At 54.7% G+C, this 20,350-nt stretch overlaps 1 protein-coding gene across 1 annotated transcript; it reads left to right on the forward strand.

Moving 5' to 3' along the window:
- Window positions 1–14,948: 14,948 nt before the first annotated feature.
- Window positions 14,949–20,102, forward strand: LOC307054267 (uncharacterized protein; the record flags this gene model as incomplete). The annotated part of the gene is made up of 6 exons (XM_079705864.1): window positions 14,949–15,923; window positions 16,629–16,744; window positions 17,719–17,873; window positions 17,996–18,234; window positions 18,456–18,543; window positions 19,478–20,102. The coding sequence occupies exons 1-6, from the start codon at window positions 15,185–15,187 to the stop codon at window positions 20,100–20,102; spliced, it is 1,962 nt and encodes a 653-aa protein (XP_079561990.1). The 5' UTR covers window positions 14,949–15,184.
- Between the last annotated feature and the right edge of the window lie 248 nt (window positions 20,103–20,350).

Raw genomic sequence — 20,350 nt, forward strand, 5'->3', positions numbered from 1 at the left:
TTCTCCCTAATTCAAAGGATGGCTGAAGCTCCGCCTGCTGCCGGTGACATCACCGTTTCCAATAGCAACTGAGGATTCTGCAGACCCAACAGCAAAAGCCCCCGATGGGGACAAAGCAGGGTCGTCCCCACACCTAAGTGATGTCCGAAGCAGTGGAGAAGGGAGGAGCCATGTCCCTCCCAACAGGGCCACACCCCCTGCAGCTCTCACCACTAGGCTTACCTCCCCACACCCAGCCCAAAACAGACCCTGTGGGACTTCCTGGCTCTGAGGCAGGGGCTGCAGTGCTTGGCCTGCTCCCTTTCTTGTCCCCTTCTCTCCCGATGCAAGAAAATCGTTGCTTGGAGGCTAGTCTGCCTGCTTCCGGCTGCAGCCCCACAACTCCCTCTGTTCTGGGATTGAGGTCTATAGTGGAAGGAGCACCAGCCCTGGGGACACAACTCCTCCTGTGGAGTCTCAGGAGGGCATAGGGGGTGTGCTCAGGGGCCCAGAGTGGGCCCTACCTCCACAGGGTCTGCGGCCTCTGGTAGCTCAGAGCCTGGAGGCTGCATGCGTGCCTGGGAATGGGCAGCCACCAGCTGCCAGCTCTGGTGTGGCCCAGACAGCTCCAGGACATGGCAGGGAGGGAGGGATTCAGCAGGGGGCTGCCGCCAGAGGTTCAGTCCCCTTCCATCCACCCCAATCCCCCAGTCGGGGGTTCTGGAGAAGCTCCTACTGGTCCTGGAAAAAGAACTTCTAAACAGCCAGAAACCTGAGGGCTGGCTGTTACACAGCTGGGAGCTTGAACTTGGTCACGGTCAGAGTACTTATACCACGGAAATTGCCAAACCCTGCAAATCAGGTCTCTTTTTTCCCTTTAGAGGCCAGTTTGCCAGCACACCACCGCCTCCCCCAGGCTGGAGGTGCTCAAGCTTCTGTCCTGAGGCCCTTGCGTGCCCCAGGCCTCAGCCCCTCCCGTGCTTGAATCTCTCCTGGGCTCCGCACTCCCTTTCACCTTGTAGGCTTCTTCCACACCCCCAGCAAGGGGGGTGCGGTTGCAGAAGGCCTCGACCTTGCTTTGTCTTGCTGTGAAAGATACCGCTGTGGGTTGGGGCTGCCTGAGGCTCCGGTCCTGCGTTGAGATTCTTGAAACCTTATTAAGAACGTCTAGATCCCCATGAAGCCCTACACCCAAGAATACCAGGAGATTTGGGTAGGAATGGGGGTGATGGGCGTCATCGTTTATAAAATCAGGAGTGCCGATAAAAGAAGCAAAGCCCTGAAAGCTTCCAGTCCTGCACCTTCTCATGGGCATCATTAACCAGATGGGACGTCAGTCTGGCTGTGTTGTGGGAACGTGGGACATCGTGTTGACTTGCAGCAGTGCCGCTGCCTTCATGCATGAATAAACGTACCTGTGAGACACACACACACACACACACACACACACAAAGATACTGGGCTTGGACCCCTCTGAATCCTGGTGTATCACACTCTGTGGTGAGGACCAAGGAGACCTGGGTTGCTGCGTCTGGCCTCGGTGGGAGCGAGGCCCTGTCTGCCCCACGGGGAGGGGCTGCTTCAGTGCTCAGTCATTCTTCCCAACCCGTTCCTCCCTCTGGGAACTGCAGCCCCATGTGGAGGGAACTGCTTCACCTCCTCCCCGACTCCAGCCCAGGCGCTCTAGCAAGGGCTGTCAATCATAGATACAGACCCTCCTTGGCCTCGGTCTATTGGCCGAGAGGTAGTCACATGACCCAAGCAGACCACTCAGGGTTTTTCCCTAAGATTTTGGCTAGATCAGAAACTGTGACAAGAACCCATCTCTGCATCTTCTCTGGAAGTGAATCTCTGAGAATTGAGCCACCTGTGGACGCATTTCTCTCAGGAGGAAGCTGACAGACAGGGAGGAGCCATTATGCAAGCTCTCTGTGCAGACACCTTGCCTGTGGCCGGCCAAGTGGGCAGAGGATGGGCCTTTGCCTGGTGTCCACCCATTGCAAGGGCCCGCCTCCAGACCAAGACTGGGGAGATGGGGCTGGCTGTCAGCAGGCCTGGCCACCAGGACTCTATCCTTGATCTGGGGGAGCCCAAGGACCCTCACAGACCACAGCTGGAGACACCTGTGGTGCCATCTTGCTTGCCCTCAAGTTGATTTCCCCTCGCACACCTTCATCCACATGGTTCTACTACCTGCCTCCCCACACCATCCCTCCTCTCCCTGTCCCCACCCTCTCTGACTTTCCAAATCCTACCTTTCCTGGAAGCCCATCTTCCCAACATCACAAACTCCCCACAGATCCCACCATAGGCAAGGCTGGACTTTGACATTTAATTCACTCACAGACATTTACCGAGCTCCCACTGTGTGGCAGGCACTCCTCTAAATTATTGGGTTACAGCAGTGGAAAAGTTAGATCCCCGACTGAGCATGTGGAAGACACATAAGCACCTTAGACCATTTCATGCCGCGTTATGTACTCCAAGGAAAAAGAAAGCAGAATACAAGGATAGAGCTTGATGGGACCGTGTGGTGGTTTCAACATGTCTGCAATTTCTTTGACATGCGTCCCTTCAAAGGGGAGCCCAGCTCCTCGCTCCTTGAATGGGGATGGACCGAATGACTCTTTTACTGAGTGGAACGTGGAGGAAGTGGCAGTGTGTGACTTCTGAGCTGAGGTCTAGAAGGAACAGCTTCCCTCTGGCACTGCCCTTCCTGAGTCACCTGCTCTGGGGGAGGCCAGTGTGGAGAGGAACTCTTTGTCAATGGCCCCCTGCCAGTGGCCAGCATCAACTTGCCAGCTACGGGAGTGAACCACCTTGGAAACTCCAGGGGCCCTCCGGCCCCCTTCGAGCCTTCAAGGGATGACAGCCCTGGCTGATGTCTTGACTATCACCTCATGAGAGACCCCAAGCCTGAGCCACCCTGTCAAGCTGCTCCAAATTCCTGACCGTGGAAACTGTGAGAGATAATGAATGTTTATGGCTGTGTGAATCAATAGATGACTAAGTAATCAATTCAGGTTGCTTTTTTTCTGAATGAAATGAGAGAGCAAGCCATGCAAATATCTGAGGAAAGGGTGTTCCAGGGAGGGGGCTGCAAGGGCATGGAGCAGAGGGAGGGAGGGGGAGACAGGAAGGAGGCCAGAGGGGTCGTGGGCCAGGTCCTGTGGGACGGGGCTGGCTGTGTAGAGGGCCCCAGCTTTATTCTAATGAGATTGGAGGGATTAGACCAGGAGAGTGACACTGTTCAATTGACCTTTTAGAAAGGACCACCCAACTGCTATGTGGGTAACAAGGGAGGAGGGGGGTGACCAGCCAGGAAGTTACTGGGATAATTCGTGTGCCAGGCAGGAGGTGTAGAGGTGACAAGACGTGGGACGAGAAAGTGAGGAGTCACGAATAACTCCAGAGCAACTGAGAGGATGGTAGTACTACCACTGAGAATGGAAAGGTGGGGTCCAGGAGGAATCAAGGAATCAAAACTTTTATTTTCTTATAAAGCTCCTACTAAGCTTTTAATCCTGCAAATTTTGATACGTTGTGTTTTTGTTTTTGTTCAGTTACATATTTTTTCTAATTTTCCTTGTAATTTCTTCCCTGATTTATGGGTTATTTAGAAGCCTGTTGTTTAATTTTCAAATATTTGGAGATTTTCTGCATGTATTTCTGCTATCAATTTTTACTTTAACTTCAATATGGTCAGAGAACATATGTTGTATGATCTTAAATACACTGAGACTTATTTGATGGTCCATAATATGGTTTTTCTTGATGAATATTCTATAAGCACTAGAAGAAATTGTGTATTTTTCTGTTTTGGATGTAGTGTTTTAATAAATGTAAATGTTTCTCATTGTGGGTTTTTTAAAATTAATTAATTATTTTATATATTTTTGGCTGTGTTGGGTCGTCGTTGCTGTGCGTGGGCTTTCTCTAGTTGTGGCGAGCGGGGGCTACTCTTCGTTGTGGTGCGCGGGCTTCTCATTGCTGTGGCTTCTCTTGTTGTGGAGCACGGGCTCTAGGCATGTAGGCTTCAGTAGTTGTGGCTCGCAGGCTCTAGAGCGCAGGCTCAGTAGTTGTGGCGCACAGGCTTAGTTGCTTCGCGGCATGTGGGATCTTCCCGGACCAGGGCTCAAACCTGTGTCCCCTGTGGATTCTTAACCACTGAGCCACCAGAGAAGCCCCTCTCACTGTGGTTTTAATGAGCATTTCCCTTAATGACTGATTAGGTTTGACATCTTTTCATGTGATTATTGGCCTTTTGTATACTTTCTTTGGAGAAATGTCTATTCAAATCTGTTGCCCATATTAACCATATTATCAGATATATGTTTTGTAAATATTTTCTCCAAGTCTGTGACATGTTTTTTCATTTTCTTAATGTTGTCTTCTTTGGTTTTTTTTTGCGGTACGTGGGCCTCTCACTGTTGTGGCCTCTCCTGTTGCGGAGCACAGGCTCCGAACGTGCAGGCTCAGCGGCCATGGCTCGTGGGCCTAGCCGCTCCGCGGCATGTGGGATCTTCCCAGACCGGGGCACAAACCCGTATCCCCTGCATCAGCAGGCGGACTCTCAACCACTGCGCCATCAGGGAAATCCAAGTGTTTTAAATTTTGATGAAGTCCAATTATCAGATTTTCTGTTGTTGATCGTGCTCTGGTATATCTAAAACATCTTTGCCTAACCCAAAACCACAAAGATTTTATTTTATGTTTTCTTCCAAGAGTTTTGTAGTTTTGGTTCTCGCATTTAGGTCTATGATCCATTTTGAGTTAATTTTTTATATGGTATGAGGCAAGGTGTAAATTCATTCATTTGTATCTAGGTATCCAATTGACCCATCACCATTTGTTGAAAAAAAGCTATACTTTCCCATTGAATTTTCTTGCTACCTTTGTAGAACATCAGTTGACCATAAGCGTAAGGGTTTGTTTTTAGAATCTGGATTCTGTTCCATTGATCTGTATGTCTGTTGTTATGCCAGGACCACACTGTCCTGGTTACTGTAGCTTTGCATTAAGTTTTGAAATCAGCTATTGTTACTCCTCCAACTTCGTTCTTTTTCAATATTGTTTTGGCTCTTCTGGGTCCTTTGTAATTACATATACATTTTAGGATCAACTTGTCAATTTCTGCTAGGATTTGATAGAGATTGCAATGAATTCATAGATCAATTATTAAGACAACTGCAGTCTTGGGACTCTCCTGGTGGCGCAGTGGCTAAGAATCCGCCTGCCAACACAGGGGACGTGGGTTTGATCTCTGGTCCAGGGAGATCCCACATGCCGCAGAGCAACTAAGCCCGTGTGCCACAGCTACTGAGCCCTCGAGCCACAGCTACTGAGCCCGCGCACCTAGAGCCCGTGCTCCACAACAAGAGAAGCCACCCCAATGAGAAGCCTGCACACCGCAGCGAAGAGTAGCCCCTGCTCTCCACAGCTAGAGAAAGCCCGCGCACAGCAACGAAGACCCAACACAGCCAAAAATAAAATCAATCAATTTATTTTAAAAAAAGACAACTTCAGTCTTAACAAAAATTGAGTCTTTCAATCCATTTATTTAGATCATCTTTACCATCAGCAATGCTTCGTGGATTTTAATGTAAGTAAGCTTGCACTTATTTCGTTAAATTTATTCCCAAGTATTTTATTCTTTTGTCTGCAATTTTGAATGAAATTGCTTTCTTAATTTATTTTTCGCCTGTTCGTCAGTAATATGTAGAAATAAAATGGACTTTTGAGTATTGATCTTGTACCTTATTAGTTCTAGTAGGTTTTTTGCTTGTTGTTGACTCCTGAGCATTTTGTAAATCATGTTGTCTGTTAGACAGTTTCCCTTCTTTCCCAGTCTGGATGCCTTTGGTTTCTTTTCTTGGGTGAGTGAACTAGACAGAACCTCTAGTCCCAACACTGAAATGGTAAGAGCAGCCATCTGTGCCTCGTTCCCAACCTCAGAGGGGAAGCATTTGGTCTTTCACTACCAAGTACGATGATAACTATAGGGTTTCACAGGTGCCCTTAGCAGGTTGAGGAAATTCTCTTCTATCCCTAATTTGTTGAGAATATTTATTGTGAATAGGTACTGGATTTTTTCAAATGCTTTTTTTCTGCATTTGTTGAAATAATCATGTGGTTTGGGTGCTTTTTAAAAATTATTTATTTATTTATTTGTCTGTGCCGGGTCTTAGTTGCTGCATGCGGGATCTTTGTTGCAGCATGCGAACTCTTAGTTGCAGCATGTGGGATCCAGTTCCCTGACCAGGGATCGAACCCGGGCCCCCCGCATTGGAAGTGTGGAGTCTTAGCCACTGGACCTCCAGGGAAGTCCCTTGGTTCTTTATTATGTTAATAAGGTGTATAACATGAACTAATTTTTGGATGTTAAACTCATATTCCTGAAATAAATGATCATAATGTACAGTCCTTTCCATATGTTGCTGAATTCTGTTTGCTAATATTTTGTAGAGAATTTTTGCATTTATATTAATGGAGGATATTGGTCTGTAGTTTTCTTGTGATGCCTCGGTCTAGTTTTGGTTTTAGGTTAATATTGGCCTCATAGAATGAGGTGGGAAGTGTTTACTCCTCTCCTATTTTCTGGAAGAGTTTGTGAAGGATTGGTGTTAATTCTTCTTTAAATGTTTGGTAGAATTCACCAGCAAAACCACCTGGGCTTGGGCTTTTTTTTGGAGGGGGGAGGGTTTAAAATTACTAGTCCAATTTCCTTATAGGTATATTCATATTTTCTATTTCTTCTTGCATCAGTTTTGGTAATTTGTATCTTTTTAGGAATTTTTCCATTTTATCTAGACTTTGAGTTATTGACGTAAAGTTGTTCATAATATTCCCTGATAATCCCTTTGATTTCTGTAAGGTCAGTTGTGACGTCCCTTCTTTTACTCCTGATTTTATTTTTTTCTTGATCAGTCTAGCTAAATATTTGTTGATCTTCCCAAAGAAACAACTTGCTGTTTCATTGATTTTCTCTGTTAATTTTCTGCTTTCTATTTCACTGATTTCGCTAAGTTTTATTTTTTGCTTGCTTTTGATTTAGTTTGATCCTTTTTTCCTTAGCTCCTTAAGGTAGAAATTTAGTTTTTTAAAAATATTTATTTATGGGGCCTCCCTGGTGGCGCAGTGGTTGAGAGTCCGCCTGCCGATGCAGGGGATACGGGTTCGTGCCCCGGTCCGGGAGGATCCCGTATGCCGCGGAGCGGCTGGGCCCGTGGGCCATGGGCGCTGAGCCTGCGCGTCCGGAGCCTGTGCTCCGCAACGGGAGAGGCCACGGCAGTGAGAGGCCCGCGTACCGCAAAAAAAAAAAAAAAAATTATTTATTTATTTGGCTGCATTGGGTCTTCATTGTGGCACACGTGGTCTCTAGTTGTGGCACGCTGGCTTAGTTGCCCCGCAGCACATGGGATCTTAGTTCCCTGACCAGGGATCAAACCCACGTCCCCTGCATTGGAAGGTGGATTCTTAACCACTGGACCACCAGGGAAGTCCCAACTTAGGTTTTAAATGTTGAGATCTGTTATCTATTCTAATATAAATGTTTACAGTTATACATTTCCCTCTAAGCTCTGCTTTAACTGCATCCTATAAATTTTGATTTTTTGTTTTTATTCAGTTTAAAATATTTTCCAATTTTCTTTCTTTTTTTTTTTTTTTTTTTTAATCGCTGTGCGCGGGCCTCTCAGTGTCACGGCCTCTCCCGTTGCGGATCACAGGCTCCAGACGCGCAGGCTCAGCGGCCATGGCTCACAGGCCCAGCCGCTCCGCGGCATGTGGGATCTTCCCGGACCGGGGCACGAACCCGTGTCCCCTGCATTGACAGGCGGACTCTCAACCACTGCACCACCAGGGAAGCCCCTAACTTTCTTTTTGATTTCTTCTTTGAACCTTGGTTTATTTAGAAGTGTGCTGTTTTAATTTCCCTAGTATTTTTTTTTTTTTTTTTTTTTTTTCTGTACGTGGGCCTCTCACTGTTGTGGCCTCTCCCATTGCGGAGCACAGGCTCCAGACGCGCAGGCTCAACGGCCATGGCCCACGGGCCCAACCGCTCCGCGGCACGTGGGATCCTCCCAGACCGGGGCACGAACCCGTGTCCCCTGCATCGGCAGGCGGACTCTCAACCACTGCGCCACCAGGGAAGCCCTCCCTAGTATTTTTGGATTTCCAAAATCTTTCTTCTTTTTCTTTCTAATTTAGCTCAATTGTGGTTAAAACAATACGTTGCAGGACTTCAAACATTTTAAATTTATGTAGACTTGTTTTATGGCGCAGCATACGGTCTCAACTGGGACCCCCTCCCCTCCCCCTCAGGCCAGTCCCTTCACTGGTTCCTCATGGAGAGAGAGGGGCTCCAGGGGTGCCAGTACCAGAGGACAGAAGGGCTACCTGTTCCCCAGTGTACACTCCAGGGCACGGTGAGGGGCCACAGCAGCAGAGCCAGTGCCCACCCCAGGCAACAGGGGGAAGGGGAGTCATCCACCACACTCCCGACTGTCCCTTGGGACTTCCCTGGTGGCCCAGTGGTTAAGAATCTGCCTGCCAATGCAGGGAACGCCGGTTCGAGCCCTGGTCTGGGAAGATGTCACATGCCGTGGAGCAACTAAGCCCGTGTGCCACAACTACTGAGCCTGAGTTCTAGAGCCCACGAGCCGCAACTACTGAGCCTAAGCACCTAGAGCCCGTGCACCGCAACAAAGAGTAGCCCCCGCTCACTGCACCTAGAGAAAGCCCGCGTGCAGCAATGAAGACCCAACACAGAAAAAAATAAATAAACAAATTTATTTAAAAAACAACAAAAAAACAAACCTAGTCCTGGCTTTAAAAACAAAAAGACTGTCCCTTGTGAGCATGACCCCCAGTGTCTGCCCAGGCCTGGCCTGTCTGGTGCTGGGATGGCCCAGGCTGGGCTAGGGTCCTGGACTCTGGCTGCAGACTGGAAACCCAAGGTCCCAGGCTAGGGTTGAGTGGGGAAGGCTAACCATTTGGGAAGCCTTTCTGGAGGCCCTCACACTGTCCCAGGACTGTCACTGTGGCAATCAGCATAGTAACAATGACTGTCCACCAGGTCACACTACTCCATGGGCACTGGTGTGGCTGCCACCAGAGGGCAAGGGTTCGGGTCCCTGCTCATCCTGGACGTGGACACGGCCAGGACACTGCAGGCGTGACTCCCTCCTAGACCTGCCAGCCCTGGGGTCCCCGAGGCTGAGGAAGCAGCCCTGGCCTGGGCTCCTAGGAGGAAAGCAGGCTGCTCTGAGTTTCTGACTGCAGAACATGGACCACAGAAGTAAGCATGCTGGTTCACTCCACGAGGGTGGGAACTGTCCCGCCACCCGGTCCCCTGGACCCAAGTGACCCCAGGCCTGCTGTAGGCCCACTCGGCCTCTCCGGCTTTGCTCCTGCTGTGGGGTCCGGACCGCAGGCAGAGGGACTCAGGACCTTGCGCAGTGGGGCTCAGAGGAGGCTGATGGGGGGCCCGAGGGAGTGTGGCATCATCGGCTGAGAGCCGCACCGGCCTGTCTGAGCTGAGACCTGATGGGACAGGACGGGGCAGGACGGCATGGTGGCTCCCCGGCCCCAGGCAAAGCCGCACGGTGAGAAGCAGCAGCAACCGCCCCGCGCTTTTCTGCAGAGATGAGGACAGTGTCGTCCCCTCACAGGGTGACAGGTTTGAAGCGGCTGCCCCTCCCTCCCTGGCAGCTGAACCTGGGGGCCGCCGCCCAGCCCCCTTCCCTGCCCGGCTGAGACTGACAGCAGGTCGGGATGGCTCTCCAGAAGCTTGGCCTGCACGCCTGGCACTGAGTTCTCTCGAGTTCCGCCCGAGGCCTCAGCCCCCAGGAACCAGTGGGACCGATGTCGATGCTGGGGGCTCCTGTGGCAGCTGATTAGTCTGGAGTTGAACCAGGAGGGGAGCGCCGTCCCCACCCAGCCTGCCGGTGGCTTCTGACGGATCCTGGAGCTCACGCTCCGCCCCTGCTCTCTGGGGCTGTGGCCCCCTTGCCGCACCCCCCAAGCGTGGCCGAGGCAGGGAGAAACCAGCTGGCTCTGGTCTCTTGGCCCTGGCGTGGCTGCTCTGGGTCCCAGTGCCCACTTTCCCACCTGGAGAGCAACACAGCGGCACCTGCCTCTTTCTGCGGATGTGAAGAGCATCATAAGATGCAGCCTGCTGCTCAGCCGAGGCCGCCTGCCCCCTTGCCGCTCCACAGTCCATGTGCAGCCACGCTTTCCCCCGGGAAGGATGCTGCCCGGCGGTGGGTTCAGAGGCGGTGATCCCTCTAGCGACTTGGAGTGGACGGCGGCTGCGTCCACGCCTCCCGACCTGGGTGTGATGGCAGGGTCAGGGCCACGCCCAAGGCCCACAGGATGACTTTGCATCCATCCAGGCTCTGCCACGCTTTTCAAGCCTCAGAATCGAACCGTGTGCCTTAGTTTCCTTCTCCCCACTGCTCCACAGGCGAGCAGAGGGCCTGGGGCAGAGGAGGGTCGCCAAGGTGGAGGCCGAGGTTGAGGCTCCCGCCGCGGCCCAGGGGCTCCTGACTGCCACACCGGGACACCCGGCAACCCTTTTTCTACACAAGTAGAGTTAGTTGGGTAAACTGTTGAAGCAGCTTGCTTTTGAAAAACCTTTTTATTTTTACATGAAGTTCCACACATAGCACAGAGGGGTCCGGGGTACCCTGCACCGAGCTTCCTGCAATGTTTGCATCTTCCGTGATGCTAGGACACTGTGACCAGGAGACCCTGCTTGTGCTGAGCCCTTTCTCACAGGTGAGGCTCCCTGGGCCCGCTTTGCACTCGGGGCAGCACGGTCGGTGGGTCCCTTCGCCACAAGGGCCTCCCTCCTGCTCCCTCGAGGGCCACACGCCCACCATCTCTAACCCAGACGGCCGCTAGTGAAGCAATTGAGTTGAAAGACGGCAGACCCTCGATTTTCCACAGAATGTGGGGATTTCCAATAAACATGAGGTGCTGTGACGCAGCCTGGCCTGTTGACTGCAGTTTCTGACCAACACGTGTGGGAGCAGCACCGGCTGTTCCCAGGGCTGCGTCCATCCAGGGGCTGCAGGCTGCTGGGCCCTGTGGGAACAAGAGCCCACAGGTTGTGCTGACCCCGCTCTGGACTACCCAGGAATCTGCCCCATGCTCCGTCTAGCTCTTTCCCGGGGTCTCAGGGGAGCCCCAGGTGACCTACTGGGTCTGGCACCCTGGGGGCGGGCCCAGAACATGCCCTTTGAAGCAGCTCCTGTGCCCTCAGGTTTGACAGCCTGTGACTCACCTTCCTGCACATGCATCCTCCAGATGCCACCGTTCCCCTGGTACCTCATTGTGCAGGGAGGGGTGCATGAGGACATCGCTGGTACTGCCAGCAGAGCTGTGTGTGGGAGAAACCTGAAGAGACCCCAGGGATGACCCCTAGGAGGGAAGGGGCAGGAGGGGAGGAGGGTCTTCCTGGAGCGGGTTCAGACCAGCCTAGGTGCTGAGCAGTAGGTGCACGTGCTGCGGAGCCCTCCTGAGGCCCAGAAATGTCACAGCTGAGAAGGCAGGAAGCAGTGGGCTCTCCACGGAGGGAGTGGGCAGTTGGGGCCTGGAAAGCCCTAGGGAGGGGCCAAGTTTGAGGTTTACCAGCAGAGAACACTGGGTAGGGCCGTGAGCCGAGCAATCCTGGGCAGTACAGAACTGCTTTGCCTTGTTTATTGAGGGGAAATATGCTCACAGCAAAGTGCAGTGATCTTTATTTTTTTTAAGTCTTTTCTTCTTATTTTTAAAAAATATTTATTTATTTGGCTGTGCCAGCTCTTAGTTGCTGCACATGGGATCTTCTTTGCAGCTTGCAGGATCTTTTTGTTGTGGCATGCAGGCTGTTAGTTGCAGCATGCACGCAGGGTCTAGTTCCCTGACCAAGGATTGAACCCGGCCCCCTGTGTTGGGAGCGAGGAGGCTTAACCACTGGACCACCAGGGAGGTCCCAGTGCAGTGATCTTTAGTACATCCTGAAGACTATCGAGTCTGTTGACCTTAAGAATGAGCAAAAGTGGATTTATTTGGGAACATCAGAGGAATTGCGATTTGGGACAAGCAAGCTATAGCAAAAGCCATAGGTAAGTCCAACAAACAAAGGAGAGGAATGGTTATTTTACAGAGAAAAATGAGGAAGTTGAGAGGTTTGTGTGGGTTTTGTTTTTCGTTGCTGTTGTTTTTTGGTTTGTTTGTTTTTTATGAAAGCCCTTTGGAAAAAAGTGAGAGTTCAGGGTGAGGATGGTTTCTCATTGGCTAAGTTGCTGAGGTAGTTGATTTCTTGTACAAGATGCAGTGTGCATCTTTTCCTGCTGGGGCCTTTGATAGACGAATCTTCCCTGTTATGATTCTTCCGTTGTAGTTCGTAATTGACTGTTGACCTGCAGCAAGATAGCAGCCAATTACTTTACCAGTAACATGGGTTTATTCAGGAACAGTAAAGAATTGGAAAGCAGAACAAGCAATCTAAGGTGAAACACAAGCACGTCGTGCCGAGAACAAAGCAGAGGAGACTCTTTTATAGAGGAGAAGTGGGAGTTGCAAGGGGCTGTTCTAAACAAAGAATCCATTGGAAGAAACTGGGAGTTGGAAGTGTGGTGGCTTTTCATTGGCTGCACTGTGATGGTCTCTCATTGGCTGGGCTGTTGCTGGGAGCAAAATCTTCCTTCCTCCTGCTGGGTAGTAAGTAGTAACCTTCCTGTTGGGTCTGCAATTAAGGCTGCGCGGTGGGGTGTGAGAGCTCCCCCTTCTGGCCTCCTGACTGCAGTTTAGTGAGGGTTCCCTTTATTACTTTTCACAGGTCCAATGGATGAAGAACCCAAGAGCCCGCCTGCCGCTGACCCTACAGCGGGCCCTCCGTCCTCGCTGAGCCCTGCCTCCCAGGCCCCAGCCCCTCCAGGCCCCCGGGCAGGCCTCCGGATCGAGAGCTGGGGTTTGGGGCACAGGAGCTCCCCGCCGACGTGGCGGAGCGGTGGGACACCTGCTCAGGGTTAGAGCCAACCGAGAGGGCCTGGCCGATCCCCACTGCTCACAGGCCCTGGGGGAGCCGGACCGGGGCGCAACTGGACGCAAAGCCGCGGACCCCGGCGAGACCTGCTCGACCGGAAGCCAGCTCCTCCTGTTGCGTTGGCCACCGCCCAGCTAGGCAACGGCCGGCGCATGCGCAGAAGGACGCCGCCGCCAAGCGCCGCAGGTCCCGTTTCTGCGCACGCGCGCTGCGCCCGCGAAGGTTGGTCGTTGACTGCTGCGCGACAGCCGCGTGGGGGCGTCAGGCCCGCCGAGCGCGTTGCGTCTCCGGGAGCCCGGCCTCCTGACGCCGCCAGCGCCCGCTCGCTTTTACGTGTCCGCGGCCCGTCCCGCCTGGGGGCGCCTTGGCGCTGACTCTGATCCCGGGCCGGATCCCGGACGGCGGCTGCTAGCGGCACTGCTGGTGCTGGCGGGTGAGCGTCCGGCGGCGCCGAGCCCGAGTCTCGGCGTGTGACAGCCGGCCCGCGACAGCCTCCCCGGGACGGGACGCCCGGGACCCAGCCTCGGACACGGGCATCTGAGACCGTGAGGAGAGACGAGGCGGGGCGTTCCCACTGCCGCTGAACGCGGAGGCCGCTCTGGCACCGCGCAGGACCCCAGGCAGGCTCGCCGCCACCCTCCGCCGGCGTCCGGTCTAGAGCAAGACCCTCCCCAGACCCCCGACCACAGCTCCGCTCCCCTAACGGTTTCTTCCTGGCATCCTCCTCCCGAGACCGCCCCCCCAAGTCCCCGCGGTGCCTGGAGTAATGACCCCATCTTGTTAAGCACGGTTGTCTGTGGTGGGTTTTGGCACAAGGACCTTGGACTGGGACCCTGGGCTCGGCAACGGCGGGCCCATCTGAGACCCCCTGTGCCTCTGTGTGTCCGAGGAGCCACCTGCCCTTGAATGGGAAGTACGTTCACGCTGAACTGAACTCTGGTATTTCATTGACACTCTCAGCCTTGAGTGTGTGTGGGGGGGTTTCCAGGAATAACTCCCTCAGTGGGGTTTTGGTTATCTGATTAGATTTATATTTTAATTAGGTGGAATTTTTTTTCTGGTCGCTGACATCTGCTACCTAATGCTTTGTCTGCCTGTCTGCTTTCTCATGTCTTCAGTCGTCTGTCCTTCCTCAAGCTGGTCTCTTGAGCTAAGACATTCAGAAGGTTTCTTCTCAAACCCATTTCCTTTGGATAAACTTTGCCCGCGTCACCATTTAAAACTTTATAAGGACTTCTTCCTCTGATTCGGGTGTATGTCCCAAATGCTGCTTTTCTTTTACTTCTGCCTAGAATCAGGAGGTTTTTGTCCAGCCACTGATAGGAGACCAAAGGAGAAAAAAAAAAAAACAATTAATATGATCTTCCTTACCTTCATTCTGTAATTTCTGATTCTCATGGTCTCATGAAAATTAAGGAGAAACAAAACTCTTATGCGTTTTCCCCAGACAGACCCTGCAAGAGGTCCCTTCTGGTTCTTGTTTCTTTCACATCTCTGATCCCGAACTTAAGTTGTGAACATTGAACTTTACCTCATTTCAATAAATGTGCCTGCTGGGGGTTTCCCTGGTGGCTCAGTGGTTAAGAATCCGCCTGCCAGTGCAGGGGACACGGGTTCGAGCCCTGGTCCAGGAAGATCCCACATGCCGCGGAGCAACTAAGCCCGTGCGCCACAACTACTGAGTCTGTGCTGTAGCGCCCGCGAGCCACAACTACTGAAACCTGCGCGCCTAGAGCCCGTGCTCTGCCAAAAGAGAAGCCACTGCAATGAGAAGCCAGCGCAACGCAATGAAGAGTAGCCCCCACTCGCCACAACTAGAAAAAGACTGCGTGCAGCAACGAACACCCAACGCAGCCAAAAATAAATAAATGAAACAAATAAAATTTAAACAAAATTCTAAATGTGCCTGCTGCAGTCACTGTGGTCATATTACAAGGCCTGGTGGGTCAGGAGTCTCCCGGGGCAATGACCATAGTCACTTTGTCCTCTTCAGTTTGTCCTGAACCTGCTTTTCAGGAGGTCTTTTTTTTGGCCGAACCAGGCAACACGCAGGATCTTAGTTCCCCGACCAGAGATCGAACCCGTGCCCCCTGCACTGGAAGCGTGGAGTCCTAACCACTGGTCTGCAGGGAAATTCCCAGTTGGACCCTTTTTTTCCTCAGGAGTTCTTTAATGCCGCACAAGGAACTTATACATATGGAGGGGCAGAAGGCACGAGCGGGGCCGGCCCCGCGGCTCCCGGGGTCCCGGGCTGCAGGGCCGAGGCGAGGCTGGCGGAGCCTGAGCCAGCACACGCGGGCTGCCGGTCTTTCCCCGCTGCCCACGTGTCAGCCAGAAACGGTCTCCGCGTGGGTCTGCATTCTCCTCGAACGCGGGCCCGTGCGGTGTGTCGTCTACAGCAGTATCATCCCAGCCTGCGGCCCCTGCCGAGAGGTAACTTCCCCTGGTTCAAAAGCAGCAGAGCCCACGCTGGGCCTCCGGAATTCCTCGTCGTCCCCACGGAGTGTGTCACAGTGGGAGAGATTTCCAGCTGTGCCCTTTTCAGTAAAAAGTGTCACTGTGGGCTTCCCTGGTGGCGCAGAGGTTGAGAGTCCGCCTGCCGATGCAGGGGACACGGGTTCGTGCCCCGGTCCGGGAAGATCCCACATGCCGTGGAGCGGCTGGGCCCGTGAGCCATGGCCGCTGAGCCTGCGCGTCTGGAGCCTGGGCTCCACAACGGGAGAAGCCACAGCAGTGAGAGGCCCGCGTATAGCAAAAAAAAAAAAAAAAAAAAAAGTGTCACTGTCTGTCTCTCTCGCTCAGAAATGGAAGCAGCTGCCGAGGTTACAGCGGAACGTGGTCCTCTTCCTGCTGGCGTTCCTGATGCTCTGTGGCCTCCTGGCCTACATCAATGTGGCCGACGAGTGGAAAGGTACCAGCTCCACGATTCCGCAGTGACCCGTGGGGGTTCCTGAGGGCGGACTCAGCGGCAGCAGCGCGATCTCGCGGCTGCAGGAGGCATAGACGTCAGCACATTGCCAGGAAGTCGAAATACAGAGAAGCCTAGAGTGTTCCCAAGCCCCGGCTAGGAGGTGGCTGTTAATTTGAGGTTGTGTGACTGTTTCCCAAATGTCTGCTGTGAGGACCGGCATCTCACCCTGTCTGTCTCACAGTGAGAGTCAGGTCCTGAGGCTGAATGCTGAGTCTGAACGTGTCGCGTGGACTTCCTCACACGCGCTACCGGGAGCTGGGAAGGGCCGGGCAGGGTGCCAGTGAGGAGGTGCAGGGTCCCTTCTGAATTGCTCTAGGATGGCTTCTTTGAGGAGGAAAGCTAAAGAGCCGCTGTAGGTTTGCTCCAGTAAATGGCCCGTGTGCCACCTTGTGCCCTTCCCGAAACGGAAATCATAAAGGCAGAGCAATGGGGATGTGGGTGGGGATAAGGACAGAAACTGCCAGGTGCTTTGGAAAAGGTTTGATTCCCTTTGGCCATTCTCAAATTGCTTGAACTGCCCTCTTCGGAGGTCCCACCGCGTTCTTTTACACGGAGTCATAGCTGTGTGGATGCTGTCTCGAGTGCACGTTGAATGTTCTCCAGGCTTTGTGGCGAATTTGAGATAAAGTAGATTCTCTTGTTTAGCCGTGGACAGCAGGTCGGAAGAAGGGCCGAAGATGACACCCGCAAATCCACCCGTCTTGCCAGCTCCTCGGAGAGCAGCTGAGAACCCGGAAACCTTCGCGGGGGCGTCACCTCAGGTACTTTGAATAAACTACACGCGGAGTTGTAACCCGGGCCCGTGCCAGAAGCACTTGGGAACAGTACGTGCTGTTTCAGACAGACTGGGAAGAGTTCTGTTTCTTACCGTTTGTTTGAGGTTTTAACCTCACACTCCTTACTCTGGGCTGCTTGGATGAAGGAGGCGGGGGGAAAGGAAGAGGGCCATCCTGTCTTTCGTCTTTGTGCATCTGCTGTGCCGGATCCTTGGTAGGTGTGAACGAGAGCCATCCCTTTTCTCTGGGAGCTACTGGCGGGGGACACTCAGGCGGGCGCTGCGCTCTGGACCTGCCCAGACCGAGTTGCTGGGGGCCCGAGCGTCAGTCGGGCCTGGGAGAGAGGTTTGGGAGTACACGGGTGCGTGGTGCCTGCTGTCCAGAAAGGGGGAGGGAGGGGCGCGGCCTAGTCCTGGGGCGCCTTCCTTGGGGGGTGTGAGGAGGATGTGGAGACTAGAGGGCACGGAGGAGGTGCCAGTCACGCGCACTGGTCAGGGCTGGCTGGGAGCCAGGAGGGGCGCTGCCCTCCCCGCAGCGCTCTGTCACTGACCGGCCACCTCTGCCACACCCTTCCGAGGATGAAGCTGAGGAGTCCGGGCGCGGGCCTGCGACAGTAGTGTCATGGGGCCGTGCTGGCTCTCACCCTGCCGGCCCTGCTACCCTCAGGGCCTGACACCCGGAAACGTGCCTGCCAGGGGCTTAACCCGCTGTCCACGGTGGCACTCGCCCTTTGGCAGAGCCTCCAGCCGGTAGTCAGGGCCAGGAGCTGGCGAGTAAGGGGCTCCTCCCAGAGCTGCCTGTTGTACGAAAAATGAAAATAATTTCCTCTGGGAAATTGCAGCTGCTCCGCCAGTCCACAGTGCTCCCTGCATGGGGCCGGGTCAGACTGGGGGCAGCGTCGCAGATGGACGATTGAATCATTTCACGAGTGACTCTTGTCTCTTCTCGTCTCTGTCCAGAAGCCTCCAAGGCATTTCCGACGGGGACCACCCAACCTGCAGATTAGAGCCCCCGATGGAGACGCCAAGGACAGGAGGCAGGATGAGGCCCAGAGGAGGGCAGAGGCAGCCGGTGAGGCTCGCCGGGAAGACAACGTGCAGGGAAACCGCGTCAGGTACAGCAGAGATGGACTGAATGGAACGCAGGGGCCGTCAGGCATCTCTGTGGTGTTTCTTTTCCTGAAAAACAGAGAACCAGCCTGGTGCATAATGCGCCTTCTGGTTCCTGTTCCTGCAGACAGTGTGTGCCCCGTGGGGGGTGGGAGGGCGTGGAGGCCGAGTCTGAGCCCAGCTCGGCTGCGACCTCGACCTCGGGGCCTCAGCACCTCTGCCCCTGCTCTGAGCGCTCTCTCTCCTCCCGCTCCAGCTGGAGGGGCACAGAGACCGAACCGGAGCAGGGCCCCCAGCTCCCTCCGAGAAAGGCAGAGGCCGCCCCCAGGCCTTCCCCGCAGGCCCTCAGGACGAGGAACAGTCCAGGTAAGGTCCCGCCTGCGCCCTCTCGGGGGCCACCCCCCACCCCGGGCACTCTGAGGAAGGGGGCGTGTGGACACGCACGAGAGCGGTGGGGCAGCGGGGGGCTCCTGCCGTCCCGTCCCAACGAGCGCTGCTCAGCCTTGGACACCCAGGTGCAAGGACGCGCGGGTCTCGGCGTCAGGCACCCCTTAGAGCTTTGCTGACGACGTGGGGCTCCTTGGCAGCTGTCATCCAGTGGCCGGCGCTGCAGCTGCACAGGAACGTGTGTGGGAGGCTCGTTTCCTGCCTGTGTCCGGGCAACCGGGGGCCTGGGTGCTGCAGTCCTCATGTCGCCCCTTGAGGGGTCAGTCTGTCCTGTTCCCATTCCATGGACAGGAGAACTGAGTCTGGGTCCCCGCCGGGACCCTCTGCTCTCGATGCTGGAGCCCCCAGGGAGAACAAGAGAGCCTGGAGTGGGGACTTGTGGCCACGCACATGGGGACACGGGGCGACCGTGTGGGGTTAGAAATGGACGGCAGAGCCGTGGGTGTCGACACAGGACGTGTGGTGAAGCCGTGGACACATGTGTTCCCCTGCGCGGTAGCCCTGTGTGTGCACGTGGTCCCCCCGCGTGTGGCGGGAAGCTGCCTCTGGTTGTGAACTTCTGTTCACCACAGCCGCCTTTGGTGCCCTAATGCGTCCCTTGAATGTCCCGGGGACCTTGCCATCTGAGCAAAGAGAACAGACAGCACCTGAGCAGGTGGGACGGGGGCTTCATCCTGTTGAATTCCAGTCCCTGTACTGAGCTGTGGCCTATAAGGTGCTGCCCTAGGACAGTGAGCGTGCGTTAATGATGGAAGGGAACACACACCATTCATATAGGTTCCCACACACATGAGGGCAGTTCTGCAATTCTGCCTGAAATGAGCCACTTGCTCGTAAGAGTCACTTGCCAGGCACCCATGTTGCCATGTCTTGGTAGTTGCAAGAGAACAAAGAGGAATAAAGCAGCTCACCCCAGGGAAGTGTATGAATTGACACGAGTGTGTGTGTTGGATCCTGAGGGATTTGATAAAATGTGCACCGAGCTGTGGGGACACAGACACATGTGCCGCCCGGGCCGGACAGGTGAACTCAGGTGAGCCCAAGTTGGTTGGGTCATGAGGAGTGAATAGGAGTTTCCCCAGGTGGCTGAGAACATGGGGGCAGTTGTTACCATCAGCAGCAACCCCGGGCTCGGAAGCAGACGTGCCTGGCTCCCCTGCAGGAAGCGGGAGCACACAGCCATCCTGGGCAGGTGGTCCGGGGCCACAGCTGTGGCCTTCAGACACTGTCCCCCAAGGGTGGGGGCTGAGAACCGTGGCGAGGGCGGGTTCGGCCCTGTGGTCGGGCCCCGGGGCGGCAGCGTCCAAGGAGCGCAGCCCTCTGTGCAGCCCGCGCTGCTCACTGCCCTGCCCTCCCCTGCCCAGGAGGCCGTGGAGGAGGTGAGCAGGCGTGTGCACTCCCTGCGCGGGAAGAAGGACGGGCTGGTGCCCATGTTCATCAACACCGGCAACGGGCTCTTCACGCACCTGGGCGTGTTCACCCTGGGCGCCAGGGCCGACAGCTACTACGAGTACCTGCTGAAGCAGTGGATCCGGGGGGGAAGAAGGAGACGCAGTGAGGCCCGGTTCTCAGCTCTCGGGGTGGCGGGAACCGGCAGCCGCGCCAGCCGGGGCCGGGCCGGTCTGCGGGGCGGGGCTCTCCTCACAGCCTGTGTGCAGAGCCAGGGCCCGGCCGGCCGCGGGGGTCCACGGCCCGTCAGTGCCGGGCAGCCGGGCTCTTCCTCGGGCCTGTGGCCGCCCCTCTGGCGTCGGCTCCCGCGGCAGGCACCTGGGCCTCCTCGAGCTTAGTGCCCTGACCCTGAAAACGCACGCTTCCCCGGGGAGCAGCGGTGGCTCCTTGTCCAGTTTGGAAAATAGAGATTAACCCTCACGTGGGTGCTGGGATCGCCTCAAGTCTCAGGCCCAGGGGTGACAGTGACCCAGAATCAGGGGCAGGGGCAGCTCCAGGCCATCACCCACGGGTGAGACGAGGGTGTCACCAACAGGGGAGCCCGTGGGCTGGTTCAGAAAACCGGGATGAGCGCGTCGGGGCCAGG

Source organism: Hyperoodon ampullatus (genome assembly GCF_949752795.1).
Source record: "Hyperoodon ampullatus genome assembly, chromosome: 6".
Taxonomy (NCBI): domain Eukaryota; kingdom Metazoa; phylum Chordata; class Mammalia; order Artiodactyla; family Ziphiidae; genus Hyperoodon; species Hyperoodon ampullatus.